We start from the raw sequence: 23,554 nt of genomic DNA on the forward strand, positions 1-23,554 counted from the left end.
TCCCCCTGCCCCTCCACCCAACCCTCCTCCCCCCCTACCAAAGTTGTAAAGTTCGTTTTCGACATAACGACTTGTACATCTCATTGTTGCGGTGGGTCCACCTGTATCCCTATTTAAATGATTTGTTTTCCCTTCCCCTCCACAAATTATACCAACATCAAATACAGTGAAAGCAGAGGTTATACCATGGGGGCGGGACATACAAAGCAACAAAGAAATAATCTTATAAATGTGTATAGAAGCAACAGTAAGGCAAACTTGGATTTCACTGATGGCATAGTTATGAGATGTAATCAGGGAATGAATCAGTGAAGGTTTGTGGAAAAAAATAGTTTGGATTCAGATTTTTAAACCTGGATTGAAAGGTCAAACTAGTAATATTTTATGGTAATATGATATTATTTAGTATTCTTGGTTGCACACATAGGGATAGCATCTCAAACTAGTTCATAACTAAAGGGCATTTATCTGCAAAGTGTAGGTTCATGTATGACTGGATCCAGTGTAGCTCTTATGTTGCCCTCCTTCTCAAGCAGGTCTTGTCTTCAGGAAAGCGTGTATAAGGCCTAGAATTTTCTCTCCTTCCCAAAATAAGATGCCCTTCCTGAATAGATTTTTGGTTCACCTTGACTCTGAATGCCCTGGCTTATACTACATCACTTGTTTGGTTAGGGATAGAGATCAGAAGAAATAGGTCTCCAAAAACAAGTGCCCCTTTCACATTAAATTAACACTGCCTCATTTGGTGTTTAGGAGAGTATTTTGTAAAAAAAAAAAAAAAAAGGTTATTTTAATCTACCAACTACTAGTAAAGCAGTACAGCTCTGGAGAATCTAAAAGTAAACCACTTGGTATTAGTAGGAAATAGAAGATTCCTTTACTTTTTTCTTTCATGTAGATATGGATACCAACTGGGAAGTACGAAATGGAGGTTCATGAACAGCATAACGTTAGAGATATAGATGGAGAAGGGATCTATTGAGCTGCAGTTGTGAGAGGTGAAGACCCCAGGAGTGGGAAAAAATGAGAAAGAAGGTCAGGGTGCAGAAACAAGAGACAAGCATCCATATGTGTGAGGACAAATAGGAAAGTTTCTAGCCAGGGAGAGTTGGATAGATATAAAAAAAAAGAGGTGGCTGAGAAGAATACTTGGAAAAAGAACAAAGAATCACTTCCTTAACTGCTTATTACCTTGTTCTGAAAGTGCCACATTAAAGCTTAAAGGAGGCTGGAAATGTGTCTTTTTGTTGGTGGTGGTGGTGGTTGTGGGGCTTGAACTCTGGGCCTGGGCGCTGTTCCTCAGCTCTTCAGCTCAAGGCTAGTTCTCTATCACTTGAACCACAGTACTACTTCCCGTTTTCTGCGTTGTTTTATTGGAGGTTAGAGTCTCATGGTCTTTCCTGCCCAAGCTGGCTTTGAACTGCGATCCTCAGATCTCAGCCTCCTGAGTAGCTAGGATTATAGGCATGAGCCACAGGCACCCAGCCTTGGGAATGTATCTTAGTGGTAGAGTACTTGCCTTGAATGAATGAAGCCCTGGGTTCGATTCCATAGCACCACATGGCTGGAAGTGGCTGTGGCTCAAGTGGTAGAGCGCTAGCCTTGAGCAAAAGAAGCCCTGGGACAGTGCCCAGCCCCTGAATTCAATCCCACAATTGGCAAAAAAATAAAAAAATAAAAAAAAATAAAAAACAAAAAAGCAAAGCTTAAAGGAATTTCAAGTGAAGCACAGTTGACCCTGATAGATTCTGAAAGCTATATGTGTAATGTGATGTTAGCAATACTGTTTCCCATTGGTGTCCAGATTCACTGGTGGGGTGGTTGTTGGTCACTGGTTATTATTGCTGGTTATAGTAATAACAGCTTATAGGGCCAGTATATTGGAGTGTACATAATAACTTATTAACTCCTCCCAATGATCCTTCAAGTTAAGTACAGTTACCTTTTAAAAAAAATAATGGTGATACTAGGATTTTGATTTTGGACTTTGTGTTTGTTAGTCAAGTGTTTTGCCACTAAGTTACATCTCCAGCCCTTCCCTCCCATCTCCGCACTGGTTATTTTTTGGATAGAACCTCTTCTTCCTGCTCAGGTGTATTCCCAGATAGTGATCCTCCTATTATTTCATTCCCACTGCAGCTAGGATGAAAGGTGTACACCACAATGCCCAGTTTCTTTACAATGAAATGGAGTTTCAGTACCTCAGGAAACTCTGTACCTTTCTACCTGAGTTGGCATGGAATCCTTTCCTCCAGTCTTAGTTTCCCAAGTAGCTAGAATTGCAAGCCACCGGTGCCCAGCTTCAGTTAATTTTACAGATAAAGATACTGAGGTACAGGAGGTGAAGGAATTATGTGTTTCCACCATCTCAAAGACTTCACACAGCCTGGTGGCTCCAGAATTAATTTCTTAAACTGTATATTGCTCCTCCTGCCTTATACACAGATGAATGTGTTTAGGTGGACTTTATGTGTAACTAGTTGAAAAAGGCCATTCTTTTTCTTCAGTTATCAACCCATAGTATTTTTTTTTCTTTTTTGATTTTTCAAGTTTAAGTTTTGGACTTTAATTCTCATTCAGGTAGAACAATTGGAAGCATGTCAGAGGAATGTACTATCTGATGTTTAAAGTATCTGAGCACAAGTCCCACTCTGAAAGATTAAAGGTTATCATTTATACGGGTGCTTATGACCACAAAGGTCAGGGGACAGAAAAGAAAATCAGTAAGAACACACACATAAGAACAGTTCCTATGGCGGGTCACATCATTCATCAGTTTTCCAACAGTGTTGGCCTTTGCCAACATTTCCTGAAGGGAAAAATCTTAGGACACCAAACATAAAGAGCCACAAATGAACAAAAGTGGAAACAGGTCAAGACCTCTGGGTGGACTTGAGAGATGCTTTTTGCTTCAAAGGACAGGCTCTCAGTCCTGTCTCTAGGGAATGCTGCCTACAACTTGTTTCTTTTTCGTATCTGCAGCTCTGATTTTTCTCCCCCTCTCCCAAGGTGGAAAATTCCCTACTTCCTTAGTGTCTTTCTGAATTTTCAACACCGACTCACAGAAGCAACCCTTGCAATTATTTCAGCATGAAATTTTGTTTTGTGTTAAAGTGTTTCATTAGCTGTGAAATAGCAGTAGTGGATTCGATATTTCCGTTTTGGGACTCATAGAAAAATATGCAAATGGATCAGAATCTATTATCTGTGGTGTGGAATGACTACCTTTATTCTCATCTAGCCTGAAGATCACTCAGATGTATCTTCCTTAATTTGATGTTGAAGGGTGGTGAAATACAACCCTTATCACTGACTTGCATATGTGGTATGACTTATATAGTAAAGCCCAGTGCAATTTAGTATTGTTCTGTATTTCTTTGCCATAATATTCATTGGATAAAGGGGAAAACGCTGCTTAGGCAGATAACACCTATTACAGAATTTTATCAACCAAAATTCCCCCCTAGTAGGGTATGTTTTACATGCAGGTGAGGTGTTCCATTGCTCAACCAGTTTTCTTTTATTAATACTATTTGCCTTTATTTTTTTTCTCCAATGTCTATTGAGGGCTGTGCTTTAAAATTTTGTTCTCACAAAGATTTTGTGAGATTTCATTGTGCTCTTTGTTTGAAAAATCTCCAAATCCTCATATTGAGAGTAAGATGTAATATATCTTGTGGTGCTTGCAGGTGACTAGGTTTATTGTTCTGATTAGGAAATTTCAGCAGCTTTCAACAGACTGTTAAGATAGATATTTTTTATAAAGCCTTTACAGATTCGGTTATGGAGCCAAACATAGAAAACGAGTTAGGGAAGATAGTTCTCCATCTTTTGGGGATAGTCCAGTGGAAGGAGGAAGTTATGTGCTAAACAAAATAGACCTCCCACCTTTCTCAGTGTATAAGCAAAGCAATTTCCCAGAATGCTTTGCCATTAAGGTCTTGACTATTTTCGTATTTCCAGTCAGGTTTTCTTCATTGATACTATAAAAGTCACTTTAGTATCTAGGGTAATGTCTCGTAGAAGCTAGTTGGGTTTTCATTCTGAATTACATGAAACCATCTCCCTCTGACAACATGGTTTGGCAGTTTGTCAGTTTTTCATATTTCCTTTAAATTTTAATTATAGCCCATCAAGTCTTAAGCAATTACTTCTAGGTTAGACTCTTGATGAATGTCATAGCAGGGTGTTTCAATTTAATGGATCCAGAAAAAAACCATCTGTTTCTAATATTCTAAAAGCCAATTTATATGGAAATTCATTTACTATGCAGTCAATACGTGGAGACTGGAAAATCAAACCACTGTGGTGGAGTTGGTCTTCTGTTAAAAAAAAGTTGGCCAGGTGCCAGTGGCTCACGCCTGTAATCCTAGCTACACAAGAGGCTGAGATCTGAGGATTACGGTTCAAAGCCAGCCGGGGCAGGAAAGTCCTAGAGACTCTTATCTCCAATAAACCACTAGAAAACTGGAAGTGGTGCTGTGGCTCAAGCGGTAGAGTGCTTGCCTTGAACTGAAGAGCGCAGGGACAGCGCCCAAGCCTAGAGTTCAAGCCCCACGACTGACCAAAAAAAAGTTGGTGCTTATGTCTAGTTTCAGCTGATACTTGTTAATACTTACATTATCAGCTAAAAAAAAAGACAGCAATTTCTCATACTCAAGAAATAGGAAGTCGTTAGTCCAGGGCTGGTATACTCTACGATGATACTGGTTCATTTCCTCAGTGTTAGTCCTCTGCTCTGCTGTTCATAATTCTTTCCCTGAGGATATGTTCTGAGCCACCATGGCCATTCCAACTCAGCTACTACACACTTATAGTGAGGAGGTATAGGAATAGAGGGTAGAAGGCTAAGCTTTCTTTTTTTAGGATACTTTTTGGATAGAGGCCAAAAATTGGATGCATGACCATAGTTAGCATCAAGAAATTGTACCAGATGACTATGTGTCCAGCTATAAAGTAAAATTATATAAATGTGGTAAAAGGTGCAGATTAGATATTGGAGAACTACGGACTGTCTCCAATGTGTATTTTTCCAAACAGAATTGTAACAAATCTTCTGCTTTTTTTTTGGGGTGGGGGTGGAGGGGTCCGGTCGTGGGTCCTGAACTCTGGGCCTGGGCGCTATCCCTCAGCTCTTCAACTCAAGGCTAGCGCTCTACCACTGGAGCTACAGCGCCACTTCCGGCTTTTTTTTCTTTTTGCTTATGTGGTGCTGAGGAATCAAACCCAGGGCCTCATGCATGCAAGGCAAGCACTCTACCACTGAGCCACCTTCCCAGCCCAAATCTTCTGCTTTTGTATTAACTATCTAGAAAAGACAACTAGTTTTCAAATGTACTCAATATACATAAAAGACTAGCTTGATATTTGATCATCAACTACTAAGCAGTCTGATTTGGGGGGGAGGGAGTTGTATGTGTGTGTTGGTGCCATTGTGGGGCTTGAACTCAGGGCCTGTCCCTGAACAAATCAATTAATCTTTTTGAGGCACAATTTCTTCACCAGAGAGATACAGATGATGCCATCTATCTCTTCAATATTGTTCTAAAATTTGAATGAGAAGATGGAGCGATGTGTACTAGTAGCGAGTACTTAGCAACAGAAGCTCATTCTTTTCTTGAAGCTTGTTTGGAAATATCAGGCATGCAATGATGGAAATATTAATTATGAAATCAGAAGACAAGGAAGTGCCCTAATGACTCTTAGGAGAAAGAAGAGTGGGAAGGGCTGAACAATGAGTAAAGAAAGAACAGTTGATGATGGGCCACCCTTCCTCATCTCTCCAGCTCTGTGAGCCTTCCCACCCTGTGAACACTAGGACCATTAGCATCACTTGAGAGCCTAGAAGTGCAGAATCTCTGGTGTCTTCCCAAGAATCACTTTCAGAACCTATCTTTACCACAATTACTATGTGATTTGGGTATATGAATTCCACTGATCCAGGGTCCTGCTATTCTATCTAAAATTTATTTCTAGTATTGGGCTAATTCCGGATTGTACACGCATACCCTAGATCAGAATCACTTGGGCTATGCCCAAATCACAGGATTCACATTTGCCTTTTTAGATGGGATGTCACATGACTTTGATGCATGACATTTGACAAGTGCCTCACTGATGCTGAAATCACTGCTAGAAAGCAAGTGTGTTTTACTCAAAGGCACCTGAATTCCAACAACCGGGTTGAAAGCTTTTTCAGGTAAAGAAGGATAGCCCTCGCCATGGCCTTAGCAAACAAGATCTGAATGCAACCTTTGTGATGGTGGAATCCCATCCCGAAGACACACAGTATAGTTTCTGAGGAAAGCAATACTTTCACATACGTTACAATTTGTTTCTCTCTTTTTCTGTTCAGTTGTTTTACATTTCTTTTTCTAAATGTTTTGTTTTTTAGCCGCGCTATCAAGACTAATCAGGACCTTCTCCCAGAAACTCCATGGACACACATTTTCTACAATGATTTTTGGGGGACCCTTCTAACCCACAGTGGCAGCCACAAGTCCTACCGGCCACTTTGTACTCTTTCCTTTCGACTGAACCATGCCATTGGAGGGCTGAACCCCTGGAGCTACCATGTGGTCAACATCCTGTTGCATGCTGCTGTCACCGGTCTCTTCACGAGCTTCTCCAAGATCCTCCTCGGTGATGGATACTGGACTTTTATGGCTGGCATGATGTTCGCCTCTCACCCCATTCACACAGAGGCAGTGGCAGGAATCGTGGGAAGGGCCGATGTTGGGGCCAGTCTCTTCTTTCTTCTCTCCTTGCTTTGCTACATCAAACACTGTTCTACAAGAGGCTACTCGGCCAGGACTTGGGGCTGGTTCCTGGGGACAGGACTGTGTGCCGCGTGCAGCATGCTGTGGAAGGAACAAGGAGTAACTGTTCTCGCCGTTTCTGCTGTTTATGATGTCTTTGTCTTTCACAGGCTGAAAATGAGACAGATCTTACCTACCATTTACAAAGTAAGTGATTGTTCCCTCTCAAGCACGGAATTACTGAGTAGCCTATTTGCTTGGTTGTTTGCCACCCTTTATAAAGCAAATTTGTTCCTCTTCAAGCAGAATTTAAAAATAAGTTCCTTTTTGATCTGGTAAGTAGAAGTTGTCCTTTTCGACCTTTCTCTCCTAAGCAGGGTTTCAGTCACTGCTGGCTTTATTCCTCAGGTTTCTTAACTTATTTTCATGATTTCAAAGGTAGTAGAAGAATAATTTTGCCCTTCAGACACATCTGCATGTATTGTTTTTAATTCATTCCTTCTTTCTGCCAAGTTTCCTTTAATCCAATAAACTGCTTATAATGTATATTTATAAAAATAACACAGCTGATAATAGAACTAGATGCTAGACTCTGGAGCAGGGAAGTCTTCTGTCATTTGTTAATATTGCTCTTCCTGATTTTGGAAAGCAGCCCTTCTCTGCTAGAGCACTGGGAAGTCAAATTCTTCAACCATGACATCATTACCTTTTTCTTGTTGTACAGTATAAGAATAGAAGATTCAAAACAGAAAGTGGTTATTATAAGTTTTTCCCTGAGGCCAATTAAGACCTGTGCCTCAGGGCTTAGTATTTGCCTATTCCTTTTAGTGACTTTGAAAACAATGTTGTCTCAAGGTCACAAGAATATTTGAGAATCCTCAAATACCTCAAAGAGAATAAGCAGTTTCCTTGTAGAGTACTAAGGGGAAGTATCAGGGAGACTTGGGCATCTTCAGAAACTGCCTACCTTTCCTCCCATCTTCCCATCCTTCTTCAGGGAAAACTCACTTTGGTTTGATTTTAAGGCTAAAGATTTAACCTTACCAGTATTTTAGGAAAGGTCCCATCTTCTTTTGGGAGACAAATAAATATGCACACACACATATATGCATACTATAAGGTTCAGCAAAAGGAGACCCCACTTGTTTCAGGAAGAAAAGAGTTTATTGGGGGAGAGCAAAATGCTGGCCCACACAAGATGGAGGCATGCAGAGAGAGAAGAAAAAAAGAGGGAGGAAGAAAGGAAGAGAAGAGTAAAACCAAGAGGGAAGGAGGGTTGAGAAGGATTATATAGGAAAGGGTGGGGAGATGTGACCACAGGGTTTGCAGAAGTGATCTCAGAGCCTGGGGAGCCTCTCACTGTCCAAAGGAGGCATGACAAGGGGCAGTTTAGGAAGTGACTTCAGTGGATGAGAAAGTGACCTCAGAGTCTGGGAGCCTTTGCTGACTCACAGGTGATTGACAGTTAGGTGATTACTAGTTTTAGGCAGGTGATTGCTGGTAAGGGTATAGAGCTGTCTTTCATGAAGAGGAAGGGGGGGATAAACTGCTCTCCCAGTCAGACCTAACACATAGGTACATATATAATCTATATGTGTATATGTGTAAGTATTTGTTAATTGATCCTCCTATCTCAGCCTCCTGAGTAGCTGGGACTGCAGGTGTATGCTGCCACTCCCAGCAGTGAGGGATTGGACACTTGGCTATGACTAAGCCATCAGTTTTTCCTAGTTTTGAGTACTAGTTTCTCTTCGGAAACCGATTTCACTAAAAAATAAACTGCAATCTTTCTGATGGAGGCATAGAATTCCATTGTGTATATATACCACATTTTCTTGATCCATTCATCTACTGAGGGGCATCTGGGTTGGTTCCATATCTTAGCTATGGTAAATAAAGCTGCAATAAACATAGTTGTGCTGGTATGGTCTTGTTTGTGATCATTTGGGTAAATGCCCCATTTGTTAGGAAATGGAAAAACTTGGAAAAAATTATATTAAGTGAAATAAGCCAGGCCCAAAGAGACAAGCAGAAAAGGTCATATAAATTGATGTTAGGTGAAATGAACCCCAAGATAAGTATTCAAATGTTATTTCTTTCTTGTTTCTAACATATTTATAAGATGATTTTTTTGTTGCTTTGTATGTCCCTCCCCCACGGTATAACCCTTGTTTTCACTGTATTTGATGTTTGTATAATTTGTGGAGGGGAAGAGAAAAAACAAATCGTTTAAATTGGGATACAAGTGGACCCATTTCAACAATGAGATGTACAAGTCGTTATGTTGAAAAATGAAGTTTACAATTTGGGGTGGGGAGTGGGGGGGTATGGAGTAGGGAGGAGTTTGGAAGGGATGGGAAGGGGAAACAACAAAGGAGGAGGCAACAATGCTTAATAGGAAATGTACTCATTACCTTGCCCATGTGATTGTAACTACTCTGTATGGTATTTTCACGATTAAAAAAAAACTACAAGGGAAGTACAATCAATTTTTTTATTTATTATTATTATTTTTTTACTTAACATTTTTTTTCACTTAGCAAGCAGGCTAATCACTGTTGTGTTGTTGCTCTGTGGGAAGTGTAACCTTTTCACTTAACACTCAAGTATTAAGGGCTTAATGAAGCTCTTTTGTGATGACAATTAAATTCCAAGACTTTAAAGAAAACTTTGAGAAGAGTTTGATGCTTGGAAACAACATATGGTTTGAGAGTCAAGCTTTTAATTTCAAGTCAACTTTAATTCTTTCAAGGAAATTTAGAGAGACAAATTGTTTTTTTCTTGAAATGATGTCATGAACAATAACAAACTTTATTGTTTTGCTGGAAATTTAAATTGAATAAGTGTTACCCATAATCCTTGTTTTAATGTGAGCTGCATTCTGTTAGAGAAAACAGTTTCAGTAGCTTTTACACACATGAGTGATAGCCTAGAAAGTACTGTGGTTTCTTATATAGAATTTCCATTTTACCATCTTGTTATTTTGATATGCTAATTCAGGATGTGTTTTCAGGATATGTTTTTAGGACTTTTTTTTTTTTTTTGTCGGTTGTGGGACTTGAACTCTGGGCCTGGGCGCTGTCCCTCAGCTCTTCAGCTCAAAGCGAGCGCTCTACCACTTGAGCTACAGTTCCACTTCCGGTTTTCTGGTGGTTTATTGGAGATAGGAGTCTCACAGTCTTTCCTGCCCGGGCTGGCTTTGAACTGCGATCCTCAGATCTCAGCTTCCTGAGTAGCTAGGATTACAGGCGTGAGCCACCAGCGCCCGGCGTTTTTAGGACTTTTAAAGTTCTCTTCTGAAAAAATTTCAGTTCTCCAAGCATACTTTCAAAGACAGAATTGTTGATAGTGTAGAGCTTCTTCCTGTAAATGTCTTCTAGACAATAATTGGATTATGCTTATAAAATTATTTATGGGAAATTAAAATTTATCTCACCATTCTTCATTTTATTGGTCAACTTTTACTCATATATCTGTTTAAGAAAAAAATTTTTAATGGAAAAAAGAAAAAAAGAAGGAAGGAATAAAAGAAGAAAAGCAGGCACTAATAGCTCACAACTATAATCCTAGCTACTCAGAAAGCTGAGATCTGAGGATCACTGTTTGAAGCCTGCTGCCCGACTAAGAAGAAAAGCCTCCAATTAACTGCTATAAAGTTGTAAGTGAAGCTATAGCTCAAATGGTAGAGTCTAGCCATCAACACAAAAGTTTGGGAATAGCACCCAGGCTCTGAGTTCAAGCCCAGGAGCAGCACATGCACGCACACGTGCGTGCATGCACACGTGCATGAGTGCACATACACACACACACCACACAAACACACAGAAAAGAAAAGAGTGATATCTCTAGCAGAGGACTTCCATTCATGGGAATGCCTCCTTGGCATCATGTAATGGACTGAGATACTTCTAAATAGATAATTAGCCAGATTTTGACAATGATTAGAGACAAAGCAGTGGAAATGGCTGTAGTAGGGGCAGCCACAACCTTCATCTGATGGTTGCTCTTTTAGCGTAGTTCTTTCTGTCTCTCTTAGATATGGGCCCAATAACTTTAATAAGAATATCACTCAACAGGTTTTTATGAATTTATAAGAAAGGGTAGAGATAATTTTGCCACTTCCCATGTTTACAGTTGAAAATGTTAGAATCACTAGGTATAGAAATCATATTTTATGAGTCAAGTGATCTTTTTTACCATACTCTGGAGGTGTGAAGATGAGCAAACAGATGTAAAGTCAAATGGCTATAGAGTAGGAAGGAAAATTATGTGGAGTGGAATCTTAGCACACAAGCAATGAATAACTAGGGATTACACACATGATCTGATTCTTCATCTGGAAATAAAGTAGTTATTGGTGGACCTGGAGAATTCTGATATCTGTATGAATTGTGAGGTTCTGAATGACAGTTGGAATGCCCAGTTGAAAAGTCATTTACTACATGTTCACTAAAAAGAGAGAAGAAACACGGATGGGAATTATAATTCTTTTAGAAAGCTAAGGCCAAAAGAAAAACCTCTAGTAGCTTAAAAACTTATGGGGATTTGATAGTATAGGGAGTAAAGATTTATGGGTTAAAGATTTATGTCTGTTGTCTCTCCATCTGTCTGTCTGCCTGCCTCCCTGTCTGTCTAATCATTTTAGTGACTGGTTTTTACTGGTTAATTGTACACTGCCTGGCTTGGTTTTGAACTGTGCTCCACAAATCTCAGCTTCTGAGAAACTAGGATTATAGGCATGAGCCATCAATACCCAGCTCTGCTTTCATTGTTGAAATAAGAAAATTCAGGTTTCTGTTTGATACAGCTTAAGATCTTTTTTTTTAATATTAATTTTTTTTATTGTGAAAATACTGTACAGAGGGGTTACAATTACATGAGCAAGGTAATGAGTGCATTTCTTATCAAGCACTGTTGCCTCCTCCTTTGTTCCCCTTCCCATCCCTTCCCATCTACCCCTCACAGCCCCCCCTCCTCCCACCCCCACCCCTCACGCCAAAGTTGTAAAGTGAATTTTCAACATAACATCTTGTACATATCATTGTTGCAATGGGTCTACCTGTATCCCTATTTAAACAATTTGTTTTTTCCCTTTCCCTCCACAAATTATACTAACATCAAATACAGTGAAAACGGGTTATACCGTGGGGGAGGAACGTACAAAGCAACAAAGAAATATCTTATAAATATGTTAGAAACAATAGCAAGAGAGAAAAATCAACGAAAGCTTGGACAAATGGGATTGCATGCAGATCTTCTGCATGGCAAAGGACATAGCTAGCAAGATCAATAGAAAGCCCACAGATTGGGAGATTTATCTTCACTAGCCATACAATGGACAAGGGTCTCATATCTAAAATATACCTGGAACTCAAAAAATTAAATCCCCCAACAACAGATCCTCAAAGAAACAACTGCCCAATAAATAAGTGGGCTAGAAACTTCTCTGAAGAGGAAAGGATGGCCAATAGACACATGAAGAAATGCTCAACCTCCCTAGCCATAAAAGAAATGCAAATGAAAATAACATTGAGATACCACCTCACCCCAGTTAGAATGGCTATAAACAAGAACTCTGATAACAACAGATGCTGGAGGGGATGTGGATAGAAGGGAACCTTACTGCATTGTTGGTGGGAGTGTAAACTTGTTCAACCACTTTGGAAAGCAATATGGAGGTTCCTCAAAAGACTCCACATAGAGCTCCCCTATGACCCAGCAATTCCATTTTTGGGCATTTACCCAAATGATGAAAAACAAGACCACACTAAAGCTACCAGCACAACTATGTTTATCACAGCCTTATTCACCATAGCTAAGATATGGAACCAACCCAGATGCCCCTCAGTAGATGAATGGATCAAGAAAATGTGGTATATATACACAATGGAATTCTATGCCTCCATCAGAAAGAATGACATTGCCCCATTTGTTAGGAAATGGAAAGATTTGGAAAAAATTATATTAAGTGAAATAAGCCAGGTCCAAAGAAACATGCTTTCCCTTATGGCAATAACTAGTATATGTCTGAGACAAGCAGAAACAGTCAGATAAGTTGATGTTAAGTGCAATGAACCCCAAGATAAGCTTAAGATCTTTCTAAGACTGAAATCAAATTATTCTGTAACATCTCATTTTTTTTCCTTTAAACATTGATTACTAACTTTTAAAACAGAACCATTTATTCCAGAAAAAAATGTTGAGATGGCCAACTTCAGCCCATTTTGTTTTTAAGGCTGATAAAATAATGTATTGTTCCATATCATGTGTAAAGCTTTACAATTCAGTCAAGGATATTTGACATTAGTATTTTTCTTTGCTAAAATATGTGAGATGGAATTAATTTCTTGGCATACAGGTGATTTTTTTTATTAGTTTTTAGTGAACACTTAGTATTCACTTATGCCAGGCACCATTCTTAGTTTATTAAGTGTTAATTCATTTAAATTATTTACCAAATGTTGACTGAAATAAGATTTATAAAATAATATAGTTGGACACTGACAAACTATAATTTTTTAGCACCTAGGATTTGTCAAAAAAAACAGTCAATATAAAATCTTCAGATATATTCATGTATAAAAGTGAGTATTTTGAAATATTCTTAATTGGTATCCTCAAGATGCCTTTCATTTGTTTCTTTTGTTATACTGAGCTGCCCTTCAACATTTAGTACATAGTGGATACTCAGTAAATTCCATAGTTATGGAATTCATAATTAAGATTTATTTTAAAGTGTAGGCTGTTATGATGACATACTATTTACTTTCATGTATTCAGTGGGCTCTGAGAGGTGAGACTGGAAGACATGACTATCAGAAAAATAAACTATCTCCCTTCTCAGGAAAGGATGGTTTCACTATTCATTAAGTTACTTTCACTTATGTGGTCAAAAACCAGGGGCAGGGTGGAGGGGGGGAACCTTGAAATGCACTTAAACTAGTCGTAACAATAAATACTAGATTTTATCTGGCCACAATTTTTTCTTTACAAGCCTCCTGTGACTCAAGGAGGTATGGAGTAATAAAATGAGCAGAAGCAATATTTTTCTTACCCAGCATCAGTCATTACAGGCCCAGGAGTCATTTTCTATGCTTATGTAATGTCTGTTACCTGCTTTAATGTAGAAATATCTCATTGTTTATTAGAATCATTAATCAGTCATTTAGTCACAGGTGGAAATTTTTTAAAAAGTAAGGGAATCAAAGTCAGTGTAATAATTCTAATAAGAGCTTCAGATCAAGGGCAAAAATGAAATCCTTTCAATGTGATCTTTTAAGAATATCTCCAAAATGACTTTGTTTTGCTGTAATTGCTTATAGTGTGTGTAGTACATTATTATAAAATTAAGTTATGTGGTTCAGACTATTTAATATAAAGGAGAAGATTATTTTACTATACTGGCATGTGGAAAGCATTGCTATTTTTAAAAGTTAGTCATCATTTTTTAGAAGTTACTTCTTTTTCCCTTTAATGCGAAGATAGTGATTTAGAGTGCAAAGGTAGTTTGTGATAAATGAAATTAACTTTGGTCATAGTTACTACTTAAGCTTGATTCTACATTCAGTTGTATTGATCATACCAAAATAGCAAATGATCCAAATGGCTAAATCACTTATAAGATACATCATACTGGACTTTATATCCTGTTTAAAGAGTTAAGCTCATCACCATCTAAACATTAATGATACTGAATAGTACTTCTGCATAGCTGACTCTTATATGAAGCAGCATGAGAAAAGAAGGTATTTGCACATTACACATGTGTTGTTTTCCTTGAAAGGATGCTGGGGGTGACATTGATGAGATGCTATCACATATGGCTCTATCCCTTTTGCTTCTAAGCTAGGTTGTGCTTTTTATTTCTGGTTGAGATAATCTATGTATTGCACTGCATAAAAATGATAGATTCATAGTGGCTTTTTTTTTCTAACTCAACATCTGCACTACTTTATTTCAAATACTATTCCTTTTATATGATTTTCTTTCCTTTCTTTTAACCTTACATTTGATTTTGTGAGAATGCAGATATACCAAGATACCTGATTCTGATCACAGTATTTCCTAGCCCTATTGAAGCTGCAGGGCTGTTTGTCATGCACTTACAAATGAATTTGGATTTCTTCCCAGTCAACTTGTTGTAGCATTTAATATTCATGACCTGTAGTACTATAAAACTTTGAACAGCTGCCAACACTGCTAACCAGATAATATCACAAATAAAGTCGAGGTTCAAAGATACCTTACAATTCAAAAAGTCAAAGATTAATAAGGTATTTTATTCTTGCAGGTTGGCACCTTTGCTCAGTTGATATAAGATGATTCTGTATTCTAGTTACAGTTTAGGTTCAAGCTAAGTAATTTAGGCTTGGTACCTTGCGTGTTTCTGTTATGCTTATAGTTCTTAATACTTGGAGCAGCAGACTATTCACAAATTACATTCTGAATTTCATCTTTGTGCGCTATATTTGTTGATGTGGCAATTCACAGGAGAATTGGTGAGAATCTGAACTTAAGTATTTTATAGAGTAGTATGAAGTTAAGAATAGTACATATATACTTAGCTATTGAGCTCTCCACTCAACTCCTAACATTATCCTTGACATATACTAATTATGGTAAATAAGGGGAACCATGGGACCTATGTTTCTTTGGGTCTGGCTTACTTGACTTAATATGATTTTTCCCAAGTCTTTCCATTTCATTACAAATGGGGCGGTGTCATTCTTTCTGATGGAAACAGAATTCCTGTGTGTGTGTGTGTGTGTGTGTGTGTGTGTGTGTGTACCACATTTTCTTGATCCAGTCATAGCTCAGTAGGTACGTACATATGATCATATAAAATGATGCTAAGTGAAATGAACTCCAAGACATGGACAAAAGAGGTTTTTCTTTGTTGTGTTGTTTTTAATGTACTATGTGATTTTTTTCTTTCTTCTGTATGTTCTTCCCCCTAACATATATCCCCTGTTGTCACTGTATTTGATTTTGGTACCCTGGTATTGTAGATACGTTTATCTGAATTACGGAAGGGAAGGGGAACAACAGAATGGTGAGACATTGGTGGGGAACCAATGTAACAGTAATATTCACAAGACAATATGTTGGAAATGATCTGTATAACTTCAGGTGGGGACTGGAGTTGGGGGAGGGAAATTAGGTGAAAAATGAGGGAAGGTAGGTAACAAGTTTGACAAGAAATGTACTTACTACCTTACTTATGTAACTGTAACCCCTCTATACGTCAACTTGCCAATTAAAAAATAAGAAAAAGAGTAGTACATATAAATATAGAACTGAAATTCAAACTGGAAAGTAGCAAGGGTATAATGGCAGCATTGGAGGTTCTAGTGGTGTTTAGAGGAAGTGGAGATTCCTTTCAACCCAGGAGATCAAGAATTGCGTTCTGGAGTAGAACCATTTGAGGAAGGCCCCAATAGTTATACATAGGCATTTATGATTGGAGGGGTGAACAAGAAGAGGAGATACAGCCTAAGATTCACACAGAGGGAAGGTCACAGGAAGTAACAGGAGACACTGAACAGTCCTTTTGGGACATAGACACAGTACATGAAGTTTACAGAGAAAAAAAAATTAGGAAAGTGTAGACTGAAATATGCTAGTGTGTCTCATAAATGCCTGGGACATCCAAAAGTATGTGACGACCCCCCCCCAATGGAAGATTATGCATGGATTTTACATGTTTGACCTTTGGCTAGTCCACAGATGATGGAGTCTGAGAAAGGACAGGCCATCTCCCTGTTGTACTTGACTGAGAGGAGAAACTCTGACCTCTTTGTGCTCCCATGAAGTCTGAGGGAAGGTTTTCTTTTGTGATGAGACAGAGAATTGGACAGGAGTGGAGGCTTATATTTATTCAGTGAGTGTGCCTGATACCATTCTTAACATTAAAATAACACAGCACTTATTTTTGGAAAATGAGAATTATGTCACTTCTTGCTGAGCAATAGTTAGCATATTGTTATAGACTCGTAATGAGGAAAACAGGGAGCCCTAAAGGGCTTTCTCTCGTTTTCCGGTATCCCTGTTTCCAGCTTTGTTAAACAGTGCTCACATATGCTCCCGAGTGTTCACAAGTACCACATCGCTCTTTGTTTTGTACTCTTTCATACAGGAAGCCAGAAAAAAAAATAAAGCATCCTTTTCACATTATAGAATTAATGTCCTATCAGCACTGAATTTCAACTAGTTAATTCAGTATATTGTCAGTGAAAATGACACCCAAATTGGACCCTGTGATGAATAAATAATGAATCTCATTGAAATCAGCTCTGCTGTTCTGCTCACACTGTGTCTTGGATATGTATTACATCATTTGGCTCAATTTTCCATAACCTGCTGTCTCAGAGGAATCACACCAGCTGACCAGGACTTAGGACTATCAGGTTTATTTTATCCTTGCTACTTGAAGTTTCATATCAAAGATGAGGTTTATACAAATTTGAAATCCATTGTCCTTGCCTAGTAAATACCTAGAAAAGTGACAACGCCAATTTAGTGTTGAGTTCTCAACAAACTGTAGGCTATGGACATCCAGATTTCTTAGTATATTTATATATTCCCTGAGATTCTTTAAAAAAATGAATGGGGTAGTGGATGTGGATAAAACTGCCTATTAAATGCATTGACAAGGACAATACATATGAAATTGGGAAAGAGTGGTAAGGTTGCATAGTGTTGTGGGGGTTTGTCTTTTAAATATTCAAGGTTCGTATCTATGGATCATAATTTTCCTTTCTTCACAAAGGATAACAAGAAATCAAAAGGGAAAAGTGTACCTTGTGGTGCTGAAGTCTGTGATGATCTGCTGGTAGGAAGGTCAATGTGCCCTTGCTCTCTCTCCCTTCATCTTTACCATGCTGCAGCACCCAGATGGCTCCTGTATGCTCTGTTGGTCTGATTATAACTCTTGCGTCAAATGAAATAGCATGAATTCAGAATTTAATACATGTTTCTTCAGTAATTATAGCCTTGATTAGTGAAGTCAGTGTTTCCATTCCAAAGGACAATCTTTTCCTTCTCTACATGTTTATTCATTTAATTTCAGTGAAATAAAGTGTAACCATCCTGTTTCTTTTTTTCTTATTCTTTTTTCTTTTGCTGTGATAGGGGAATCTGCATGCTTACTATTTGTTATATCATTACCTTTTGCTTCTAATTAATGTAAGATTCAAAGAAATCAGGCAAGGGACAGCACAGGATAAATGAAGGACATACACACACACACACACACACACACACACACACACACACACACACACATACACACACACACACACACACACAAAAGGACTGAGTTTCTAGAAGTAAAGAATTGGAAAATATACCCCAAATTTTCATTAATATGTGGCTATATGTAATCTACCATATATATGTGTATGTCTGTGTTTGTGTATATATACATACACGTGTATATATACATGTATATGTATATATATAAGTATACATATATACATTCAGGCAGGCACACTTGTCTATATGCAGTATCAATAATGGATGTTTAAAAATAATTCTGTGTATTTAAAAATTAAACAAATTATGTGGATTTTTTTGTTTCAAATTGTATGTAGTATGAAGACAACCTTATAAGCTTACTGTTTTGATTTTCAATATAGTGACACCTTTACTTATAGGTGTCTTCCTCCTATAAAATAATTTGTGTGAGTATGCATATTATGGGTCTCTTGAGAACAAACTGTATGAATACAATTATCTATAATTTAGTCAGATTATACTAAGCTTATGTGTGATTTGTCTATATTCTCATAATTTTTTGGGGGGTGGAGAACTCCAAGTTTCATGGAATTTTTATTTATTTATGTTTTGGTTGGTCATGGGGCTTGAACTCTGGGGTTGGACACTATCCCTTAACACTTCAGCTCAAGGCGAGTGCTCTACTGCTTGAGCCACAGCACCACTTCTAGTTTTCTAGTGGTTTATTGGAGATAAGAGTCTCAAGGACTTTCCTTGTCCAGGCTGGTTTTGAACCATAATCCTCAGATCTCAGCCTCCTGAGTAGCTAGGATTACAGACATGAGCCACCGGCACCCAGCTCTGAATTTTTATTTCTCTTACTTAAAAGATCAGACAAAAATATGTAAGTATACCTACTCCATTGAGTTTAGTTTCTTTTCTTTTCTTTCTTTTTTTTCCTTTTGCCCTTTTGGGGGATTGACCTCAGGTGCTGTCCCTGAGTCTATTTGTGCTCAAGGCTCATACTCTATTGAGTCACAGCCCACCTCCAGGTTTTTCTGAGTAGTTTATTGAAGATGAGAGTTTCAAGGGGACTTTCCTTCCCTGATCCTCAAATCCCAGCCTCCTGGGTAGTTAAGATTACAAGTATGAGCCACCAGCATGTACTGTTTTCTTTCTTCTTAAATTCTCATGATCTGGTATGAGGAAAATCAAGTATCTTCACTCCTATAAAAGGAATTGCTATTTACTTTGAATTATCATTTGCCTTTTGTCTAACCTTTTTGTGTGTAGAGTTGCTAGTTGTGCTATTATTGAAAGTCCTTAGGACTAGAATATTCAGAGTTAGACTTCATTAGATATTCTTTAGTTTCTTAGCTGTGAACTTGGGAAAATTAATAAACTATTGGAACATGAGTTGTACAATATGCAATATGTTATGTTAGGTGCAAGTAGAGTGCATACTTGCACACTTTCCAGCTGAGTTTCATTCTTATAGGGAGTATTATCATGGTGGTCAGCATTTTAGTGTTCCCAAACTTTTATCTGCCATTTTATGGCACATTCAATCAGCATGTCTGTGGTAATTGTTGAACCCTTAGAATACTTAATGAGATGCTTTGCAAAATGTCAATCAGCAAAGAATAGAATGTTTGCTGTCCAGTTCACCAGTGCTGATAATTAAAAGAAAGTCAAGGAAAATTCTCTTTTTTAAAGATAATTCTTCTGAACAGTATGATTTGATCATATGACTTTTCTTTTGATTGACTGAAAATAAATATGCATACTTATTTTAATTGTTTAATTGTTCTCTGTTGCCTTCATTTCATACATTTATAGCTTTATTTTTTTTTCTCCTTTGGGCTCAGGAGGGTGCTGTTGCTTATTTATCCACAAGAGGAGGGGAGCTAGGGTTTTTACTGTTCTCTCTTCCACCACCCTGTTTCCCATATATTTCTTTTTAGCCAGGTTTATGGTAAGGGAGATTAGTTCAGTGGCTGCAATAGCTTGCAGCATTCCAGTCTCATTCTTCTGAGAAAAAGCAAGCACTGTTACTGCTTGAAGGTGAATGCTAATCGCTTTCCTTCTTCTATTCTTCTCCAACCTGGCAGGCAATATTGTTGCTGCTAATTCTGGAATCTCTACTATAACAAAGCTTTCTGCAGAAAGCATTGAAGCTGGAATTTGTTGTTGTTGTTGTTGTTGTTGATGATGATGTTCAGCTGTTTAGTTTATTTCCCTACTTCCTAGAGAGAAAGAGAACAGAAGGCCTGAGACTTTTGTCTTTAAAGCAATACTGTAGTTTTTCTGACTGCCAAAATTTTTATCAAGTATTTTGGTGACCTCAATAATGTTATAATATTCAAATTAGATTATGTTTACTGAAATTTAAATTTCAGTTATTTTGGTTTTATCTATACTTAACATTGGTGTTTTGCTTGCAGAAAATTCACCATTTAAAAAAATATGATTTCATTGACAGATGATTCTTGGGAGTAAGTTGGAGGGAGATGACCATGTATTTTTAAAAAGACTTTAGAATTCATCATGAGTTTTCTTTGACTTAACTAATCTTAAGTGATCATTAATGAGTAAATTATTTTGAACTAAATAGTATACTGCAAAGCTGAGAGCTGCTGAATGAGAAAGTCAGGTCAACAGTTCCTGTTTGTTTTTCAGAGGTGTAGTGACATCTTTAAGGGATAATGATGAGTACTAGATTTAGGGTTCCCTGATGCACATTGATGATTTTCTCGCACACATTATAATGAATTTTTATAGTTTTTATTTAAATAAAAGGTTTATAACAGGACTGGTATATGCAAACGATGTACACATTATTCCTTCTATTAAGAGAATTCCAGGCTTGTGGAAGTGATCCACATGTTTAATTTAACTAAGAATTAGGTAATTTAAGGTTCCCCCTAATGTTTTATGTTACTATTCACATTTCCTTAAAATTTTAAAACTTGTTAGTACAGAAAATTTCAATTTTCCAGTTGGTCTTTAAGTATTCTAGAGTTCTATCATTAATGAGAATTTTGCCTATTTTTTCATTTCGCTTAGATTCTCTTTTACTATATAAATAATCCCAAAGTTGCTATTGAAATTGAGTTGTTGGTTGCTGTTTGTTGTTTCCTTCTATTTTTCTCCTTCCCCGACTAACCTCTTTGAGTTTTGTCTTAGTGGTCCAGCTTGACGTAAGACACATTCAAATGGCTTAATTACTTTTGAAGCTGTCATTACTGTGACACAGAGACTGAAATTACAGTGTATTTTTCTTATTTTGATGAATTTCATTCAGTGACAGAATGTCACTGTTTGACATAGACTACCCCTCAGTACCAGTCTCCTTTCTTTGATTCTGCCAAACCCAAGATTAATTTAAAAGATGACCAACAATAGCTGGTTGGGCTTCTTTCTCTTTTTTACCTTTTCTACTGCAAAAACTTGGGAGTGAGAAAAAATTTAGGCACTAGATGAATACATTAATAAGTGAATAGTTATTTATCTTCATACAGCTCTGAGAGTGTGGTGGCACTTTTTAAAACAACATTTCTATAGTCTTAAATATTTGTATCTAGGTTAAGTACATGGTACAGGTCTGTAATATCATAAGGAGAGTAGAGGAACGCAGTCTGAGGCTAGCCTAACAAAAAGGCAAGATCCTATCAAAAAACAAAAACACAAGACAAACAAAAATATCAGGGAGGAGATCAAAAGGTAGAACAGTTACCTTTCAAGTATGAGGCCCTGAGTTCAATTCCCAGTACTGTCAAAAAGAAAAAGTTACTTTGATCTCAGAATATGACTGTAGTTTCTTGCTATCTGAATAGCAATAAAATGAGTGACAACCTTAATGACAAAAATGAGATTCACTCCAATAATAAATGTGCTTTAGAGGTAAAATAGTGAGGAAAGAAAGAATATTGGATACCAATTGAAAAATGGGCTGGCTGAGTGAGAAGAGGACTGAATTTAAGTTGTCAAAGCAGCAGCCTGAAGTTGCTGGTTCCTGGACAGGATAATTTGTGCTCTTTGAATCTCTTACATTCTGCAGTATAATCTTCTCTATGGTGGACTGACTTCCATATTGTTTAAAGAGGCAGAGAAATAACCCCTCTAGATTCATTAGCTTTCATTTGCATATACACAGAAATGGTGGCAATAGTAACAACTGTCATTAGCTATGCCCATGTTAGCAATGTATCTTTTGTGTATAATTTTGTGCCATTGTATTAGAACAAGTGCCATTAACCTCATCAGCAGATAAGATATAGATACGATAAACTGAGGCAGACAAGAGTGAAGTAATTTGCAAGAGGATTCACTGATCATATACAGTGAATCTCATATACAGGAGTATATGAGTGATCATATACAGGAGTTTCATACTAAATGTTTGACTCCATAGCTCATGGTTTTCTTGTTTTCTTGCTTTTAATTTTAGTGAAAAATGGAAATTTCAAATAATAATATGAAAACACATCAATATTTTTCATATTATTTAGCTTTAGGGCCAATGGTATTTACAGTAGCTTTTAATAATAAATAATCTGTTCTTCCATATCTAATAGCTAGTTTTATGGGTAACCCTGGCTCCCCTGAACTCTCCATCTTCCTGTCTCTGCTTCCCAAGAGATGGAGTAACAAGCATGCACCACTACACCAGACCTGCACTAATTTTATAATAACTATCTTGTTAGCACTGTAAGTTCATTTTTTAATACCATTTGATAAAGATATTGAGTGAACTTCTCCAAATAACTTAGTGTTCTGGAACACAAGTTTCTAAGTAAAACATAGCTTGATTATTAATGGTTTGGATGATGAACTCTGTGTGTGTGTGTGTGTGTGTGTTTGTACTATTGATTTGCTGTATTGTATATGCACTGTTACTTGCTCAGAGTTTAGAAGACTTGAAAAGAGGGTCATGAGCAATTTTGCCTTGACAGGATTGTGTTCATTAAGCACTTACCACCTGTCCTTTCTCTTCTGTATGATGTTACTTTAAAGACATCCAAAATAAGAGTGATTCGAAATCAATTCACCTTGAAGCTTTTTTTCCCCTTTGAGTTTCATATTGCTCAGTCTTTGATAATCAATCATGCTAACAGATTTGTGTGTTCTTTGGTTGTTTTTGCTAGGCTGGTGATTGAAACTAGGAAATGGCCCAGGCTGGAGAAGCACTCTACCCTGGAGCTACATCTCCAGCCCCTGTTTTCTGAAACAGGCTCATGCTATGTAACTTAGTTTGCTTTGAGTTTAAGTATCCCAGTTTGAAATATTGGCCTTGAACTTTTGATTCTGCCTCTACCTCTCTTTTTAAAAATTGTTTTTAATTGTGAAAATACTGTACAGAGGGGTTATAGTTACATGAGCAAGGTAATGAGTACATTTCTTATCCAGCATTGTTGCCTCCTCCTTTGTTTTTCCCCTACCATCCCGTCCCTCCCACCTCCTCAACTACACCCCCACCTCTCCTCCCTCACCCCTGCCTAAATTATGAAGTTCGTTTTTCAACATAGCATCTTGTACATCTCATTGTTGCAATGGGTCAATCTGTATCTGCCTCTCTTCTA

The 23,554-nt window shown here is 37.6% G+C and overlaps 1 protein-coding gene across 4 annotated transcripts in view; it reads left to right on the forward strand.

Moving 5' to 3' along the window:
- The window catches only part of Tmtc2 (transmembrane O-mannosyltransferase targeting cadherins 2), a 352,627-nt gene that overhangs the window by 141,359 nt on the left and 187,714 nt on the right, over positions 1-23,554 (forward strand). For all 4 annotated transcript variants that reach the window (XM_069989321.1, XM_069989349.1, XM_069989340.1 and 1 more), the window contains exon 2: positions 6,395-6,965. In XM_069989321.1, the coding sequence (XP_069845422.1) occupies positions 6,395-6,965 (571 nt within the window). The remainder of the gene's footprint in view (positions 1-6,394; positions 6,966-23,554) is intronic.

The sequence above is a fragment of the Dipodomys merriami genome, unplaced genomic scaffold (genome assembly GCF_024711535.1).
Source record: "Dipodomys merriami isolate MVZ:Mamm:240054 unplaced genomic scaffold, mDipMer1.0.p SCAF_10, whole genome shotgun sequence".
In the NCBI taxonomy this organism is placed as follows: domain Eukaryota; kingdom Metazoa; phylum Chordata; class Mammalia; order Rodentia; family Heteromyidae; genus Dipodomys; species Dipodomys merriami.